At 38.2% G+C, this 18,998-nt stretch overlaps 1 protein-coding gene across 1 annotated transcript in view; it reads right to left on the reverse strand.

The window, feature by feature from the left end:
- Positions 1 to 8,716: 8,716 nt before the first annotated feature.
- The window catches only part of LOC129265635 (bromodomain adjacent to zinc finger domain protein 1A-like), a 43,792-nt gene continuing 33,510 nt past the window's right edge, over positions 8,717 to 18,998 (reverse strand). Inside the window, exon 4 of the mRNA XM_064101333.1 lies at positions 8,717 to 9,010. Within this exon, the coding sequence (XP_063957403.1) occupies positions 8,717 to 9,010 (294 nt within the window). The remainder of the gene's footprint in view (positions 9,011 to 18,998) is intronic.

An 18,998-nucleotide genomic window follows, 5' to 3' on the forward strand; every position in this document is an offset into this window, starting at 1 on the left:
CCGAATACAAGAAAATTCTGGAGGAATTCAGGAACATTTGTGGAGGGATTTAGCTTGTTTCGAAATGTTTAAAGCTAGCCAAATACCCTCCAAAATACTCCCGAATGTGGACACAACAAATTTCATTTAGACCACGTTGGAGATGTATTCGGATTGAATTCGGTTGGATTATGGGAGGCATTTGGGCTATTCTGGGCAGAATCGGACCTATTTGTATTTGTGAAATAACGGTCCAAATCATTTAGCCAAATAGACCCGAATATCATGAAAAGAGCAGAATATGCCCAGAATGCCCTGAATATCTCCCCAAATCCATACGAATCGTCTCCTTAATACAGAGCAGAATACAGGCAAGAGAGCCATATAGGCCAGGATACGGCAGAATAGCAGCCAAACGGGTCGATTTCGGCCCAATTCAGTTGATTCTGGTGGAATTTTCGGGAAATTCAGTGGCGTACTCGACGCATTCGGCAAATTTGTTCTGATTCGGGTCGACATTTGGGTAATCTTTTGGTTATAAATGGAACATTCAGGCCACATGTGGCTTGATTCTTGCCATCTTTGGCTTGATTCTTGCCCACTAATTGGGTTGGCATACCACTTTATTCAGGATGGCCAATATTGATTCATGTCACTTGGCAATTCTGCTCAGATTCGGGACCTATCATGGACCTATTCATCTCTGATTCGGGGAACTCACTAAATCAGTGACTAATAGGTTTCGAATCCACTGAATCCATCAGGCCATATTCGGGCCGAAACAATCAACATTTATTTGGGAGAATTCAATTTTAGTGATACCCTGGCTTTATCTTGCCAAGTTGACTTCTAAAAAGTTTCATGTCGACATGGCGAGATATAATATCTTGCCATGTGCACATGGTGAGATACATGGTGGGCATATCTTAGCATGTTTATATACAACTTTATAAGTCGGCTCCTAAGGACCATTGAACTTTGACTGCATTAAATTTTTTTATCACAAGTAAACAAATTGTTTAAAGGACAAGTCCACCCCAACAAAAAGTTGATTTGAAAAGAAAGAGAAAAATCCAACAAGCATAACACCGAACATTTCATCAAAATCGGATACAACATAAGAAAGTTATGACATTTTAAAGTTTTGCTTAATTGCACATCCTGGTCGATATGCAAATGAGGAGACTGGTGACGTCATCCACTCCCTATTTCTTTTGTATTTTATTATACGAAATATGAAATATTTTAATTTTCCCCTCATTGTCAAGTGAAACAACAATTAATTCCTCCCTGAACATGTGGAATTAGCATTGTTTAATACTATAATGGTTCAGTCAAGTTGGTCCTTATTGTCAAATGTGTAAAACAATGAAATATTGTATTATTCAAACAATAAAAAACAAAAGAAATAGTGAGTGAGGGATATCATCGACTGACTCATTTACATGTCACTGAGTTGTGCATATCACTGTTTTGTGAAAAATAAGGGAAACTTTAAAATGCCATAACTTTCTTATTCTATATCCGATTTTGATGAAATTTTCAGCGTTCTGCTAGTGTGATTTTTCTCTATTTATTCAAATCAACATTTTTTTGGGGTGGACTTAACCTGTAACATGGTTATTTTATACTCAATAAAGAAACTTAATTGGATATGAATATATATATTGTATTCCTCTCCTTTCAATTGAGTTTGGATGTGAGAAGAGTGATGACTTAACATAAAACGGAATGGGAATGGAAGAAGAGTGATAGGGTAACAGAGGGATGGGTAGAGGCCCGGGGGGGGGGGGCCACTTGCATTGACGAGTGGATACCATGGGCGACCAAAAAAAAACACGTAAAAAGGATGTCTTTTCAAGATAGGGCACGTACGTAACGTAATAAGGGTGTCAAAAACACTAAAATAATTAAAACCAGGTATCACTATACGTGTTTAGAGTCCGATTTGCGGGAGGTGTGGGAGGTAGGGCTGTACTAAACCCAATGATGTAGGTAAAGGTGAAACCGATGTCCCCGACAGAAAACAAAATATCGCTGTATTTGTTTAGAGGTTCAATTCAAAGAATACTTGCCAAGGATATCGTTTTGCTTCCAATACTTAGGATTTCACATGCCAATACTTGTTAAGGGGTGCATTTTCAGAAAATGGAAAATACGTGTTAAGGGTGCTTTTCGAGACCCCATGTTCACACATGGTATCCACTTGTCAATGGAAGGCCCCCCCCCCCCCCCCGAGGGATGAAAGAAGAGTGACGATGTAACAGAGAGGGATGGAAGGAAAGTGATGGGGTAACAGAGTAGGAGGGATGGAAGGAGAGTGATGATGTAACAGAGCGAGAGGGATGAAAGGAAAGTGATGGGGTAACAGAGTGAGAGGGATGGAAGGAAAGTGATGTGGTAACAGAGTGAGAGGGATGAAAAGAAAGTGATGGGGTAACAGAGTGAGAGGGATGGAAGAAGAGTGATGATGTAACAGAGTGAGAGGGGTGGAAGGAGAGTGATGATGTAACAGAGAGGGATGAAAGGAAAGTGATGGGGTAACAGAGTGAGAGGGATGAAAAGAAAGTGATGGGGGAACAGAGTGAGAGGGATGAAAAGAAAGTGATAGGGTAACGTAACAGAGTGAGAGGGATGGAAGAAGAGTGATGATGTAACAGAGTGAGAGGGGTGGAAGGAGAGTGATGATGTAACAGAGAGGGATGAAAGGAAAGTGATGGGGTAACAGAGTGAGAGGGATGAAAAGAAAGTGATGGGGGAACAGAGTGAGAGGGATGGAAGGAGAGTGATGAGGTAACAGAGTGAGAGGGATGGAAGGAGAGTGATGAACTAGGCATATTAAGCTAAAAACCAGTGCCGACCACACAGAAACGTTATTAGCCTAACACAGCGCTAATAGTAAGCTCAGTCAACTCTTTTGGTTTGGTAAGTCAAAGTATTTATTTCAATGTGTAAGTAATGCATTGTGGTAACATTAGGCATCGTTGTTGAAACACCTGTTGTAACAGGGCTTCTGTTAGTGCACTGTTAGCGCTAACGTTTCTGTGCGGTCAATACAGTAAAATAGAAGAGATCATGTATGTTAGAGAGTGAGATAAAGGGAATGAGACACAAGGACATGGGATTCATCACAGTAAGTAGAAAACCAATGAATCAATAAAAAGAAATGGTAAGGTGAAAAGGAGACAAGTGAATGTGGTCAACAGAAACTAAAACAAGATACATGAAGGACAGGTTTAGATTTGTGACAAAACATGTTCTTAAGTAACTACATTTTGGGGGGACGTAATCTTGTAAAACTTCATCTCTCAAACGACGTCACATTTCAATCACAGCAATAAGGTATTTGCTCAGGTGATAAATTATCCAAGAATTATTCAAGGAAGGGGGTTGGTAACAGCTCATAAATGCTTTGCGACATAACCACATCATCAAAGTTACTTTGGAAATACAAAGCCAATGTATGATTAATTAATAACTTCAAGGCATCTAGAATTAGCAATATATCAATAGTGATATGAACTTTGGCAAGACCCTTATTTACACATTTCCGATTTCTTTTAAAAAGTGTTGAAATGTGAAATCCATACCTTCTCACATCTACAGTATTTTTACCTGTCATGAAATCAATGACTGAACAACTAAATTCACAAAGAAATCAAGAGAATTTTGGTCCTCAACCATTTATTATCCATCACTTTCTGCTGATTAATCTTGTAACCTCTTAAAATGTAGTATAGCATGTTAACCATTACTGGAACAGTGTTAATGTACAATGTGAATCACATAATTCAGTCATCAACAAGTAAATCTACTGCTTAACAGAACCAGGTGGTACAAAGCCTATGTGAAGAAAAGACTTTAGGGGCCAAGCTGAGAAATTGCCTTGGATTCATGCAGATGCATTTTGTTTCTTCAATCAGGCTTTGTTAATGAAAAGTTTTCAAGAACGATATTTTAAACACTGACATTTTTATGACAGTTTTCTTTGATATGGAATAAAGGAAATGAATATTGTTTCTTATCCATTTCCTTTTCAACAATTTCAATATTGAATAAATATTTACATTCATATATCCTTACTTTATTTTCAGTCTCCTAAGTCTTCAGAAAAATGAAATTCCAGCCACCTAAAGAAATCGTACATGTCAAAGACTGAAAAAAAATGAACTAGAACTTTTTCAGCTCAATTTTTTTTCTCATCCTTTTGACTTGAACACACTAAGAGAAACAAAAACAGTTTCCAGACCATTAAGAAGTTGCATCCCGCACTACATCAATAGAGGCACCCTACTAAAAGTCAGTCTCTTGTTTCATACCCCTATCCTACATATTTCCATCTTTAATCTTCATCATAGACAAATCAATTGGGTTTGCTACAACACCATTGTTAAAGATGCATAAAGCCTACAAAGAAGGATTCCTGATAAAAGATTTTTAGTAGGGTGCCTAAATGAAATATTCTCTCAGGCTATCCACATTTACTTTGATCTCTACTAGCAATAACTTACACAGGTAGTTACAACATTGGTAAATCATTCTTAGTATTCTTGAGCCTGTTAGGTGAGTTAGCTACCAATTCAATTAAGTGTGTTGGTTTGATCAAATTCTGCTACTTGAGGTAAAATGTGTAAATCTAAAGGCAGTTGATTTTCAACTGGAAACAGTTGACAGAAAATTTGGATAAATGCTGGTTATTCTTTGCTTCTGACTGAATACGTCTTGACATGAATTGTTCAATTTAATTCTGTTCATGATAGCAATAGGTTGAGAAACCGATAAACATTCATTCACATTTCTCTCAATTCCACAGATTCTTTACTTGATATCTGATGAATGCATTTATCAGAGAAATTGTCGGTCTTTCCAAAGTCATAAGTAAGCAAAAAGAAGTTAAGATAATTCTGCTTTTCAAAAATCTTTGTTGTATAGTAAACTTTGAGGCCAAACCATATACACCTGGACTTGTCTACACAGAAAATGATTTTGTAATTGTTGCTTTTCAAACAACACACAGGGGCATTTAGATAAAATGCAATCAAATTTCTCACCAAATCCTAGAAGCGAATTCACTGATGAAATGTTCAGGCTAAAATTCTTGATAAATAGTGTTTTAAAGTAAGAGTTCAAGACCTTTAGAAGAATGAGAAGCTTATTGATACTTGAGTACAAAAATTGAAATGGCTATTTACATATCTTTTTACAGTCTATGAAAATATTAAATAATTTTCATATCTTCCCACAACAAAATAGATATGAAACGAGTATACTACAACAGGAAAAAACAATGTCTCCTAGTTTGCTTCATTCTTAAATGTCTCTTATACTTGTCACCAAAAGGCTGCCTAGTTATTCAACATCATTATGAAATAGATTTTCAAGAAAAAAAAGGAGAATAATCATCTAACACTCAAAAACAGTAATCTACACTACATCGATCAAACTAACATTCTTGCATTGCAACATCATATTTAAATGAATACTAGTACCTAATTGAAGTCCATCCTGAAAATTATTTGAGCAAAAAAGATGGGAAACAAGACAGAAATTGCAAGCAAAATTTAGATTACAAGGTTCCTTTAAAAAAAATATCAAACAAAGTCGCCAGCTGATCATGAATCTTGAGATCTCATATCAAATTTACTCATTGGCCTTTGACATGCTTGATTGCATATTGGCACAACTAAGGGTTGTTTATGCACCACTCTTTTACCCAAGAATCATGATTTGAAACACATTTTGTAAAACGTTCCTGCAGAATCACGTTTGCGTTAAATCAAATGTAAACATGTTTCAAATCACAAAAATGAAATGTGGAAAAAAAAGGCATTTGGAAAGATGTTTCTGCAGAACCACATTCAAAATCGGTCAATTAAATGTAATACTTGATTCAATGACATCATATTGTCAGCCTAATTACATGTTCATGAAAATGTGAAGCCAGTACTCATTTTCAACTCACACAGTAGCTGACACATGTTTTGAAAATCCACATGTATTTTTTTCAATTCAAACCCGCATAGAAGTTGACCTATATTTCCAGGGTCAAACTGCACACTACAATGCGCACTAGCTAAGCTTGAAGTGAGGGAGAAACAGCATTAGAGAGAGGGCCGATTAAACCCTGATTCTGCAGTCCCTGAGATTTATGTTTGTGTTTTAAATCATGATTCACGTTTGTGGTTATACCAGTTGTTTATAGGGTAACATAAACATAGCCTAAATAATAAATGTATATCCAACAGAACAGCCACTCAACTGGCATGTTAAAGAGTTTAACCAAAAAAAAATTCTACAGAAGAAATTCTGTCATGCATGCAAGTGGTTCATTTTTTCATTTTTTTTACATAATTCATGAATGAAAAGAAATAATTTTTTCAACATAATTCATAATGCATACATGTACAGTAATGACAAAAACAAGGTTTATTGAAGTCTGCCAACAAAGAAATAAAATAAATGATGTATGACAAAAGAATTCAAGGATGGACCTCCATTAGAAAATAAAATAAAATGAGCTTGAATTCAAATGTATACAATATAAAGAAATCAAACATATGAAAACAGTGCAAGGAAGACATTTTTCCCTATTTTGTATTTATACATTTTTTGTCGTGTTGAATATTTTGGGATGACAGCTTTCATCACTAACTGATACCTATGAGCCCTCCATTAGACACCAACATGTACTATTAAGAATACATACTCTTAAATTACTTAAAAAGAACTAAATGAGGTAAATTTACAATATACAATGTAGCTTTGTTAAATGTTGCTGCTTTAATCTAACAAATTTAACAACTAGCTTGTGAAAGCTGAAGCGTACTGATACCAGTTTTATCTACATGGTATTATTACATTTTTTTAAATGTACTACAATCAATATCTACAGTTTGCAATCGGAAGAACCACAATATTCACATTCCCAAATAGTCTTCAATTCAACATTCAAGTTTCATTCAAATATGGTAGGACAAAACTGAGAATCATTTTTCTTAATGTTCACTCGGACAAATTATGATAATGAACACACATTACACACTTCAAGTCCCATAAATTGTTGAAAGTTGCAAACTCATGATATCACAATGAATTGGCTATGATGGCATGAGACATGTTAAGACATCATAATGAGTTTATTATCTCTTGAGTTTATCTTAAAAACATGTGCAACTTTTGCCAAGATTGACTTCACACCAACTTTTATAAGGAATTTGAATGAACAACGGCACAGAAAGAAGACTGCTTTAGATCCTATTGACTTGGTGCACAGAAAGAAGACTGCTTTAGATCCCATTGACTTGGTGCACAGAAAGAAGACTGCTTTAGATCCCATTGACTTGGTGCACAGAAAGAAGACTGCTTTAGATCCTATTGACTTGGTGCACAGAAAGAAGACTGCTTTAGATCCTATTGACTTGGTGCACAGAAAGAAGACTGCATTAGATCCTATTGACTTGGTGCACAGAAAGAAGACTGCTTTAGATCCTATTGACTTGGTGCACAGAAAGAAGACTGCTTTAGATCCTATTGACTTGGTGCACAGAAAGAAGACTGCTTTAGATCCTATTGACTTGGTGCACAGAAAGAAGACTGCTTTAGATCCTATTGACTTGGTGCACAGAAAGAAGACTGCTTTAGATCCTATTGACTTGGTGCACAGAAAGAAGACTGCTTTAGATCCTATTGACTTGGTGCACAGAAAGAAGACTGCTTTAGATCCTATTGACTTGGTGCACAGAAAGAAGACTGCTTTAGATCCTATTGACTTGGTGCACAGAAAGAAGACTGCTTTAGATCCTATTGACTTGGTGCACAGAAAGAAGACTGCTTTAGATCCTATTGACTTGGTGCACAGAAAGAAGACTGCTTTAGATCCTATTGACTTGGTGCACAGAAAGAAGACTGCTTTAGATCCTATTGACTTGGTGCACAGAAAGAAGACTGCTTTAGATCCTATTGACTTGGTGCACAGAAAGAAGACTGCTTTAGATCCTATTGACTTGGTGCACCGAAAGAAGACTGCTTTAGATCTTATTGACTTGGTGCACAGAAAGAAGACTGCTTTAGATCCTATTGACTTAGTGCACAAAGCATTGTGGGGCAATGCTGGCCTATGTTTGAATGAGGCGTAAATATGACTTATTCAATGTCTCTTTAATTTTAGTATTATAACAAACTCAATAAATTTAAAAATGTAAATTATTTCTACAAACACAGGGACTCTATATCACACTAATTCAATAAATATATTCCATTTCATTACCTGTAAATCCCTTTTCAATGCATGCTAGTCATCTCATCAAAATTATTTACATCAAAGTGATTTACTTAACAAGTTAGTTTTTATTATAGTAGTTTTTTTGTAATACAATACATTCAATGTAAATTACAGAAAAAATAAAATTGTGAGAAAAGTAAATTTTATTCCATGAAATAGGAAATTATGATTTAGTATGATTATTGTTGATGATTTATTCATCTCTTATCTTAGAAAAAAAAACCTTCAAATCACTTAAAGTGATTGTGATGAAGGACAATATAAAGGAATGACATATCTTAACAAATTCACTTCACATTGTTGGCCAAAATGAAGAATATATCGATGACTCGTGCAAAAGGCAAAGCAAACTACAGGGCATTTATAAAGAATCCAACATACAAACTTTACTCTCACAATTTGATCAACACCAACAGAAAGAAAACATACTGAAAGTGAAATCCAAATTTTGATCAGTTATCGTTGCCGGGAGCGCTTTCTTGAAGTGGGCGTGTCCGTATCAGCAGTGCCACCATCTTCAAGGCTAACCTCAATGTCTAGTTCTTTGATTCGCTTCTCAAGGAAGGCAGATACTTTAAGTCCAGCCTTGTATTCTGGGCTTGATCTACGGTTGTACTGTTGACAGTTGGTAAAAATGAGTCTAGCATCGGCGATGAGCTCAGCTGCATTAGAGTACTGGTAATCATTGACCTTGGTCTGCATTGCTGAAAAGTCCATGGGACGCTTGATGATACGATAGTAATCAGGGGCCTGAGACAGAAACAAAAGTACAGAGTTATTGAAGTCATGTGACCTCACATGTAAGTAGCTCCCCTATATGTCATGCAATCCCATGGTGTGCCATTTCTCTCCTGTATATATTCAATCAGACACATATTCATACAAGCTTTTAGGAAGAAAATCATTCACAATGAATTTTGACCAAGCCCCCATGTTTCATCATTCTGCTTTTATCTAACCCAAATTGTTTGTTAAAATATGTACACAAAGAATACATGAATTTTAAATCCTATGTCTGTGTTGGTTTGAATGTACAAGTATAATAGTGCACCCAGTAGTGACATGTTTCTCTGAGCAACATTTAATATGTAGCAAACGGGCATAGTGGAGTTGTGTAAATATCGGCCTGTTTTCAATTTGAATAATAATAATGGTCTTTATTAGGCATCAAAACATTCTTGGCAGCCAATGGCTGAATTGTAAATATTTGTACAGAGTAAAAAATTCACATACAAATTCAACAGAAGAGTTTAGTGCTGCCACCAAACGGATATCCGAACGGTTTCCGCCCGCGTGGACAGATAACGGTTTTCATTTTTCGGGTTTGGGTATCCATGGACACTGATTCACCACTTTCCTGTCACAAAAACTCATTAAATTTAGTAAGACTCACCAACAAAATTTATAAGTTTTGGTCGCCAATATAATCACCAATATCAATTAATCTTCTTCGGTAATATATTACCGCCGAAAACCATCGTTTTTATATCAGTTTTGAAACATGACCTTATATAAGTTTTGGAGCATGACCGTCCGTAAATAGAGTAAAGTTCCGTTCTGACAACGATGGCGATTTTACTATGGTGTCGCTTAAGATCGTTTTTCTTTCTCGTATTATGTTTTGATGATTTCAAATCCGTAACTCATCGTATATTTTCTTACCTCGACTTTCAATGCGAGTGAAGAATGCAGATAATTTGAAACCATTTAAGCGTCAAATAAATGTTGATCGGGTTACTCGGGTGTGTCATGTTGTTTCTTGTAATCTATTCATCAAATGCAAAATGAATTCTACTTTTTCTCACAGCAACTTTGGTTACCAATGAAGATACTGGTGATTATGATAATGGCGGACTTTGTGATGAATGATAATGAGAGTGAAACTGAAATGAATGACGATGATGATGAGTGATGGCTAGTGAAAATGATTTTAAATGATTATCAAGATTTGTGAAGATGATAGCGATGAATGATGAGAATTATGAAAGAATGATAATTGTCAATTGAAAATCTCTTTCATGAATTAATATTTAATATATAAATTACGAAACACACATTTTCCTTTATTTCAGTTTAAATGGCGTATCCACTATAAATTTTGATATCATCACGTAAACGACAATACTTAAAAGGCGGTATCGTGCCAGAAAGGTTTATGATGTGCGCCCGCCGTTTATGATGTGGTCGGTTGTGAATACGTGTTTTGCAGTAAAACTTACTGGTGATGAATGTAAGTGATTGGTTACTGTTACTGTGATTAAATCTTGTCTTGAATCTTTGTTAGAAATGTGATTATGTTTCAAAAGTTGAAAAATGAGAAGCTTGGCTATAATTTGGGGAATGGGGAGAAACCCGACATGAAACTGAAAATATTCCAAGTACGATCCCATTTGAAGGTGCAGCGAGTGTAATGTGACCAAATATATATCGGACGGTTCACTCCAGACAGGACAGCACATGCGTGAGCTGAATGATGTAGGCCTGTCTGGTTTTAGATTTTTAGTAATAGAGACTTTTAGGAGCAGTGAACGTGAACGACGTAGCAGTCCTCTGATCGTTTGAGTCAACGGCGTCGTCTGCCCTTGTTCACTACAATTGCGAATACTTTAGATTTCTCTCGACTTGTACGTGTACGTAAATCCACGTGAAACAGCGCGATAACCAGCGGGTCATGACACGCTGCCCGTCACGGAAGATCTGGCGTACGATCGCCTGGCGACCCGGTCGGGTGATGCGAAAGTGCAACTTGTGCACACGTACCCTTTCACTTGCTTTGATTCCTTTTTGCTCGAGTTAGGATATATATCGATATAAATTTTGGAGGTCAGAAAGCAATTCCAAATATGATAAACATAATGCATCGTACAACTTACATTAATTTTGTGAAAAGTCACTGTAAACTGTGTTTTAAAAGGGAAAGGTGGGCTTGAATGGTCAAAATGACGTCCCTCACGTACACGTCCACTATGATTTAGGAGAACCGCAAAATAGATGTGGCGAGGTTCTCGATTCTGATAGTGGACGTGTGTGAGGACCTGAGGCATATGGAACGCCAAAAATTGACGTCATCTCGTACCAGTCCACTATGTGGACGTACATTTCTAAAAGTGCTCAATAGTAGACTCGCACTTACACTCGCCTAGGTCAAATTCATTGCATCTTATTTCATTCAATCGGAACTAAAAAATAAACACACAAATGGGGTGTTGCAAGAAACTTGCGATCAATTTCAAGTCTATTTTTGGTCCCTAAATTAATCATATGTCTTGTAGTTAATTGCAAATAAGTGATTGATTGCTAATCTGCTCCTTGAAACAAGAAGTTTAATCTGATTTGCTACAGTTAACATTGATCTATCAGTTGTAAAATTGCAACAGAATATTTGCAATTGATCGCAAATATTTTCTTGCAACACCCCCATACTCTCGCAACCATTAAATGGGATTGTAACTAGGCCCGACTTGTATAACTCAAATAATAGTCATTTACTAATAGCTTACACAGTCATACAATCTACATTTGTAGCCGTAGCCTCACGCTAACTCACATTAGTCAAATCCGATTGCAAAACAGATTCAACCCAAAATATTCAGCTTCTCGTAATTTCGTGGTTTTTAGAAATATTTTAATTAGCACACGCTGACTCTCTCCATCATCGGATAGGTTCAAAACTCAAATATAACTGAAAATCTTAAATATAACTCAAATAAGTGCAAATGGATATTATTTTTTATATTTCAGGGTAAAATTTCGGATACCCGTCTGCCGTCCGGTTTTCAGTGTCGGGTATCCGAATATTGAAATATCCGTTTCAAGTCAGGCTAATACAAAATACAGAATATATATATGTGAAATATGATTAATCAATATACACAAGAAAGGGCGGACTCCATCCAACCTTGCAAAGATCACTAGAAAAAAGGGAAACGTTTGATTGGGACGGTATGAAGTTGACTAAGCAGTTTGAAAAAACATATTAAACTGACGGAAAGAAAGAGAGACAAAGAACAAAAGCGTATCCACGGGCACAGTTGAGTGGGATTGTTGGTAATTGAATGAAATGGGGTTTAAAAAAACAGTATAAAGATACAAAAGGCACTTTGCAAAGCTGAATGGAGCATTAAACAATGACGTAAGCATGAGACTTCGTTCGAAACTTTAAACTAAACTTGAAACGTAATCAAGAAGTCCTCACAGGCTGATCCAAATGGATGGAGAAAAGAGAAACAAGGCTGAAGAATACCTAGTCTGACGGGGTGCTTGAAGTGACCACAAAATTGCTCTATAAGAGTAAACTAGAAGGATTCTTCACTGCAAACAATAAAAATTTATGCCTCTGTGATTACCATATCTAAACTATATTGCATACTTTTTCTGATACTGTGAAAACTATCAAATGAATCTAATCACATTTTCCATTTCAGGTCATTAAAGAAAGTAATTTCAATTATATTCTGCATATTCTCATTCATTGAAAATAAGCCTTTCATGGATTAAACATCATCTGTGAGCTTTAACCTTGGCATGACAAATGAATGAGATCATTTTCATTAATATTGAACTAGCCATTACCCCAAACTAAGGATCATTGTCATTTCTATATGCTTGCATACCAGGGTGCTACATAAGCACTTGCTCGATTGCCCGGGGCAAGTTTTTTTAAGTAAAGACCAAAACTACTTGCCCGAATTGGGCAAGCAAAATTCTCAAAGTAGAATTACCAAAATTAGGGTCGATATGATATATTGACCCTAATTTTGGTCATGGCAGGCAAGATAAAATCACTTTGGAAAAAGAAATGCAATAACACAGTAGATCAGGGGCCTGTTTCATAAAAGACTTGCAACTGTTGTAACTTTGCCATTATGGCATCTACCATGGTAACATGGCTCAGCAGCCAATCATAATCAAGGTTTCCATGGTAGTTGGCATAATGGCAAAGTTACAACAGTTGCAAGTCCTTTATGAAATGGGCCCCTGTTCATGTCAAAAGAGAGAAAAGGGTCAATGGTTTATAAAACCGCAAAACTTTCCTTTGGAGAGGTAAATTTCAATGATTTTTTCGGGCAAGTGAAATAGATTTTTGGGCAAGTAAATTCCAACTATTTAAAAATTTACTTGCCCGACTGGGCAAGTGCTTCTAAAAAGTTATGTAGCACCCTGCATACATAAACCAAGTTTGAAGTAATTCCTTCAAACAGTTCTTGAATTACCAAGAAAATGAGAAGATGCATGACCTTTGATTAATATTCCCCAAACCTAATCAGATCATTATGGCATTTTAGTAATCACTTCACAGATGCTTTCTTTAACACAGAGAATCTTTTGTCAAAAGTCACTTATAACAAAGCAGCCATTGTTGAAAATCGGTGAATCAAAACAACAGTGTCATCCTGAACTCTGGACAAAATACATATTTGCAATTTTTTGTCCAGTCCAATTCTTAAGATGATGTGCTGTCCTGGTCCACCAACTTTCAACAATGACCTCTAATCTGACCATTGCAATTTGGCGGGCAGATACAATAGATTCTGAATAATGCCAAAAGTGTCTGCGAAGTGGATGCTAAAATACACTATTATGATTCCAAACAAGTCCTGAAAATTTGAGAGAACTTTGTTCACAAACAGCAAATATATCAGCATATCATTTTTCAATGACAATATGGACTCTATATTGAGGTGCTGAATAGCCGTTGAGAATTCAAATGTTTTGGACGTTATCACAAAGTTCTGGTTGGCAGTACTCAAATAACTCTCATTACAGACAGGTTTCACAACCTCTGGCCAGATAATTGACATCAACAATCATGGAAATACTTACTGATTTTCTTATTTACGAAATAACTGGATACATCCCTTTAATCTACATGTATGCTATTCATCCACATGAATGGCTACACCGAAGACAATAACTCACCAAATTCCTTGCACAGCATTCATCTCCCCCCCCCCCCGAGCGGCACGTCCAGTCACTCATGCATAGAGACTCCATCATCCTCTTACGAGCACGAACACTGAGACACGTTGCCATGCAAGATGAGGGGCATGTCTTAAGCAAAAAGTATGCAAGGGAACAAGGAGACGAAAAAACAGAGGCCGCTACCTTCAGGGCTGAGGAGGGAAAACTTTTCTCCTCAGATGAAATATCATTCAAGGAAAAGACAGGAAGTGTAGGCGGAGCGCCAAAAGCGACCCTGAAAAGTCATCAAGTGGAAAAACCTTGAAAAAGGAGACAAAACGATCCGATAACTTGTTGTATTATGGGCCTTGTATCATAAGCAGCGTGTTGCACCTGCTGAACTAAACACAACAACAAACCAGCGTGAGAGGGAGTCGCGAGACACGCTGAAAGGTTCGCGAGAAAACACAAGGGTTGAACCGAATCGGGAACCCACATTGTCTTTCAAAGACCCGGACAGGACATCAGACTCTATCCTTAGAAGGCATGGGGTCTGAAGGGGAGTTTGGAAACTCCAGTGAACCAAGCGCGATCGATTGGTTCTAGACAAAAACAAAGGTGTGGGAATTGCTAGACTACACGGAAGTCCCACCGAAATGTCCGAGAGCAAACACAAGCATGAAAAGCTACGCCTCTGGCCACAGTCCATCGGAAACAAAAAGGCAATCTTGATGGAAAGAATACGCTAAGATGCCCTGGCCACCAACTCAAAGGAGGGGTTAGTCAAGCGTCAAGTACAGACTTCATGATTTACTAAAGTCACACAAGCTGGACGTTTAAGAAAAAGAGTCTTGTAAGAAGATTATGATTGGAGATATTTGACCATAAGGGACCGACACATAAAGGTCGCAAAAGCGGAACGATAGCCGCCGATGGTCAATAGTGATTCACCTTTGTCGGACATTCGGAATGTCTGACAAGGGAAAAGTCGCAATTGGAGACTGGAGCCTTGCGCAGCTCAGTAGTAGATCGCTAGACCAATCCGTAAAAACAAGTTGTAGAATAATATAAGTCCAGAATCGGGACTCACCGGCATTCGGCTACAATTATACAAGCCATATCACCAAAAACAAAAAGAATGCGAAACACATCTCAGATGCCCCCCATGCAGGGGAAGGCACCAAGAAGCTGGCCTCTTTCTCATTCGCGTGAGAACAGACCACCTGCGACTTCTGGTTGAGAGCTGTGGCAAGCCGTTCTGTTTCCAGCAGCACCGAAAAAGGGCTTGAAATGACCGAGAATCTCTGGTTGGAGAAACCACTCGAAGGGCAGTCAAAACGTGTCAAGAAAATACGACCGACCTGCTGTCTATGCGGGTTAGCACAGTCCAGCCAATCTGCTTAAGCTGGGAGAGTAGGGGGAAGTTGAGCATGATTCGCATCACAAACACATACATGTGTGGCAGAGCGAGCGGCTGGGATCAGACCCCCGACCCCATCTCCCAGTACTATGACCGCCACCGCCCGAGGGCACATCGTCCGCGGCGGGCGGGAGTGAGGTGTGAAGTGGCGTGACCCGAGCGGTGTGCAGGTCTATGACGCTAGGCTGCGTTGGATGTCCACCGGACAGGGGATCCTTAACAGCAGTGAGTCTACGCCAGAATGATGGCAACGAAGATTCCTCTGTAATGGCTTCATATGTAAGTGACTATCTAATAAGATGGCGATTAGAAATGAAATGTCATGAAGCCGGACAGTCGTAGCCAGACACGGTTCCTCAATAAGCTATGTTCCCGATGGGAACGAGCGAGGTAATGATCGGCCCTACCCTGTCAACATTAGGGTCAGCTGGACTGCTCGCCAAAATAGGTGGGCGAAGAAGTAGAACGAGGTGAGAATAAAATCACAGATCCACCAAGGCTCGGTTACTCCACTAGGCTGCCACGGCAGAGCGAACGGGAAGGCCCGATATCGGCACTGAACGTATGTGTCCCAAAAAATTTTTACATTCTAATCTGAACCTGGATGTGTTTTAAATATAGAATAAGCTGCGTATATGAATAAACATGCGCGCGCATGTTTCAGATTTAGACCTAGAATCTGGGCATTCTAAATATATGTTTCATCACAAAAATTAATAAAGCGAGCATGAAGCGCAAGCTTAAAATATTTGATATTCCAATCTGAAAATGGGTCAATTTAAGCTCTATATTTCAAGCACTTTGTTGGAAAATTGTGAGGTGGATATGGATCGTAAAGAGCTGATATTTTTCATTATTACTTTGAGTTTTGACATAGGACTGAGACATTCTACGGACATTATGTCATCATATGAAAATGATGACTATCTTCCTAACGCGAAATGAAACTTTTCTATATTCCATTCTGAAAAAAGGAAAATTTGATTATTAAATTAATATCTTATTTATTAATCTAATAAGCCTAGTGAGAGCGCAAAATCTGTCAACATTATGGCCTGAAAACTGGACATTTCAAGCACTTTTGTAATTATGAGTAGGATGTATTAGTTAATATATATTTTAATAATTAACGCGAACGCAAATCGCGAGCCGAAATTTTGATAAACTGTTATGATTTAATATTGAGATATACATAGCTCACCAATCAAAATGCGAGCATGCAGTGCTAGCTGATGTTTTGATGATCAGACCTGAATAGAGATATTTTGAGAACTTTATGGAATACACGAAAGTAATAGGTACCTGACAATTTACTTATTTCATTCACTACTCTTCCTTCAATTTTTTTTCCTCCTCTTTTCCCCTCCTTTTTTTCTTCTCTGTTTTTTTCTTCTTTTTTTGCTCCGCCAATAGGGGGGGGGCCCAAGCCCCCCCCCCCCCCCCCCGATCCGCCTATGTAGATGTGAGGGAGTTACCGCTGAAAGAGTCGGAGCCGTGATGAATTGACTGGAGTGAATCCAGAAGATCAGCAGCACCTATATATTAAAAGGAGTTACCCATGCAGGTGAGCGAACCAGAGATTTAGATGAATCACTGACGGCTCCCCAGGGTGCAGGCTGGCGGGTGTCCGTGATTGATTCGCTCTGTGCACGACACCAGATTAAAGCTGACAGAGAGCATGGGGGGAAAAGCCTGCTCTTCTCGAGGGTGTGCTAAAGCAACATAAAAAGTTGCGAAGCCCAGCCATCAACTATCGGGAGCTTGCCGACATGCTGGGACTGAGACCCGTATGTCGGTAGCACCTGCATACTAACGGGGTCACCCCTGCAGGTGAGCTGGTAGGCCACTCTCAAGGAGAGAGATGGCGGGTGTCTGCTTGAAAAAAAGAAAAAAGAATCCCTGGTCTTAGGTGTAGCCATTCATGTCGATGAATAGCATAGATTCACACCTGCCAACCTTTGATAATAAAAAATCAGTATCAAAGCTACGAGGGCGCCGAGCAGGTGTCCGGCCCGCTCCAACGGTAGGGACTCTTTGCATTTTCAGCATGTAAAAGAAGCATTTCCCTGCACTTTTAAAGCAAATTTACCCTCATTACCACATCAGAGGATGACCTACATGTAGAGTCTACCTTCATTTACCAATTAACAATTAAAAAAAGGTCTTTAAAATATCACTTTTGTGACAAAAAAACACCAAGTGTCATTCAGGTGTGATTTGTTTTCATTTGAATCTATTTAGACTTAGGAATAATTTTTCTTGTTCACCAAAAACTTTAATTTTGAGCATATTTTTGTGAGGCCCTCTATTGGTGGAAAGTGAGATTGATGCAGATCTTCATCTCCACAGATTCTCTTTTTAATTAGAAAAAATTAATTTCAAGAATTCAATTGAGTTTTGGGCTAAGGCATATTTTTCATGATGAATTTAGATTTAATTTAGCCCTACTGTATTAAAAACTGACGTGCCAAAAAAAAAAACATGAATCTATTTATCCAGCCCATTTATCAATCATGCATCAAGGGGAAATAAGCCAAACATTGACAATCTTATTCATGTTATTTCACCACACAGGGGTTACTGACTGAGGACAAGGTTATATCATAACCGACATTGGATAAGTGCTTGTTGGTATAAGAAAGCAGATTTTCAACCATGACAAATACGGAGCCGAAACTAACGACTGCATGCGCCCGACCCGCACCCACCACTGCACTCGCGGTGCGCTGGTGAGACGTGGAGGCCGAGGCGCAGCAACTTGGCGGGCGCCGGGAGTTTAGGCAAGCGAAGCAAGTACTAGATTTGGTGTTTGGCTCCGAAGGTTTAACTCGAGATCAGAAGTTGATAATCTCCTTTCTTCCTCAAAAATTTGACATTTATTCGAAAAATATAGTACAGATCAATGTTAAAATTGCGTAGGGATAGATCTAACTTAGAGTAACTGCGTCGGTGCGCGGCCGGGCGGGGGTTAGTGTGCAGCCGTTGATCATCGCATCAGCGCTGCCCAAGCAGACTCGGCAATATACCACTGAAATCACCAACACACTACACATTCACTAACTCACTCCCACACTACAAAATCATCCGGCGACATAGGCAAAACCTCAAATAAAAAGTGATATTTTGTTACCTAAATCACCATATTTCGCGTCAAAAGTATCACCATCGATGATTCTTAAAGATAAATTCCAGTTGTGGGGACGATCTCAAAATGACTTTTTACAGAATTTAATATAATGATCACCAAAGTGTCTGTTTGTATGAATAAAAAATATGTGCCAAAAGATTCTGGAAGAAATTGTGTCATTGCTGAGAAATAAGCAAAATAAGCGCGTATTCTGTCACTTCCGTCGGGTCTTTATTCCAGCAATAATAATACACTGTCCCACGTGTGCCTATCTGTGTTGGCGATCTTCA

This window comes from Lytechinus pictus, chromosome 7 (genome assembly GCF_037042905.1).
Source record: "Lytechinus pictus isolate F3 Inbred chromosome 7, Lp3.0, whole genome shotgun sequence".
Classification (NCBI taxonomy): Eukaryota; Metazoa; Echinodermata; class Echinoidea; order Temnopleuroida; family Toxopneustidae; genus Lytechinus; species Lytechinus pictus.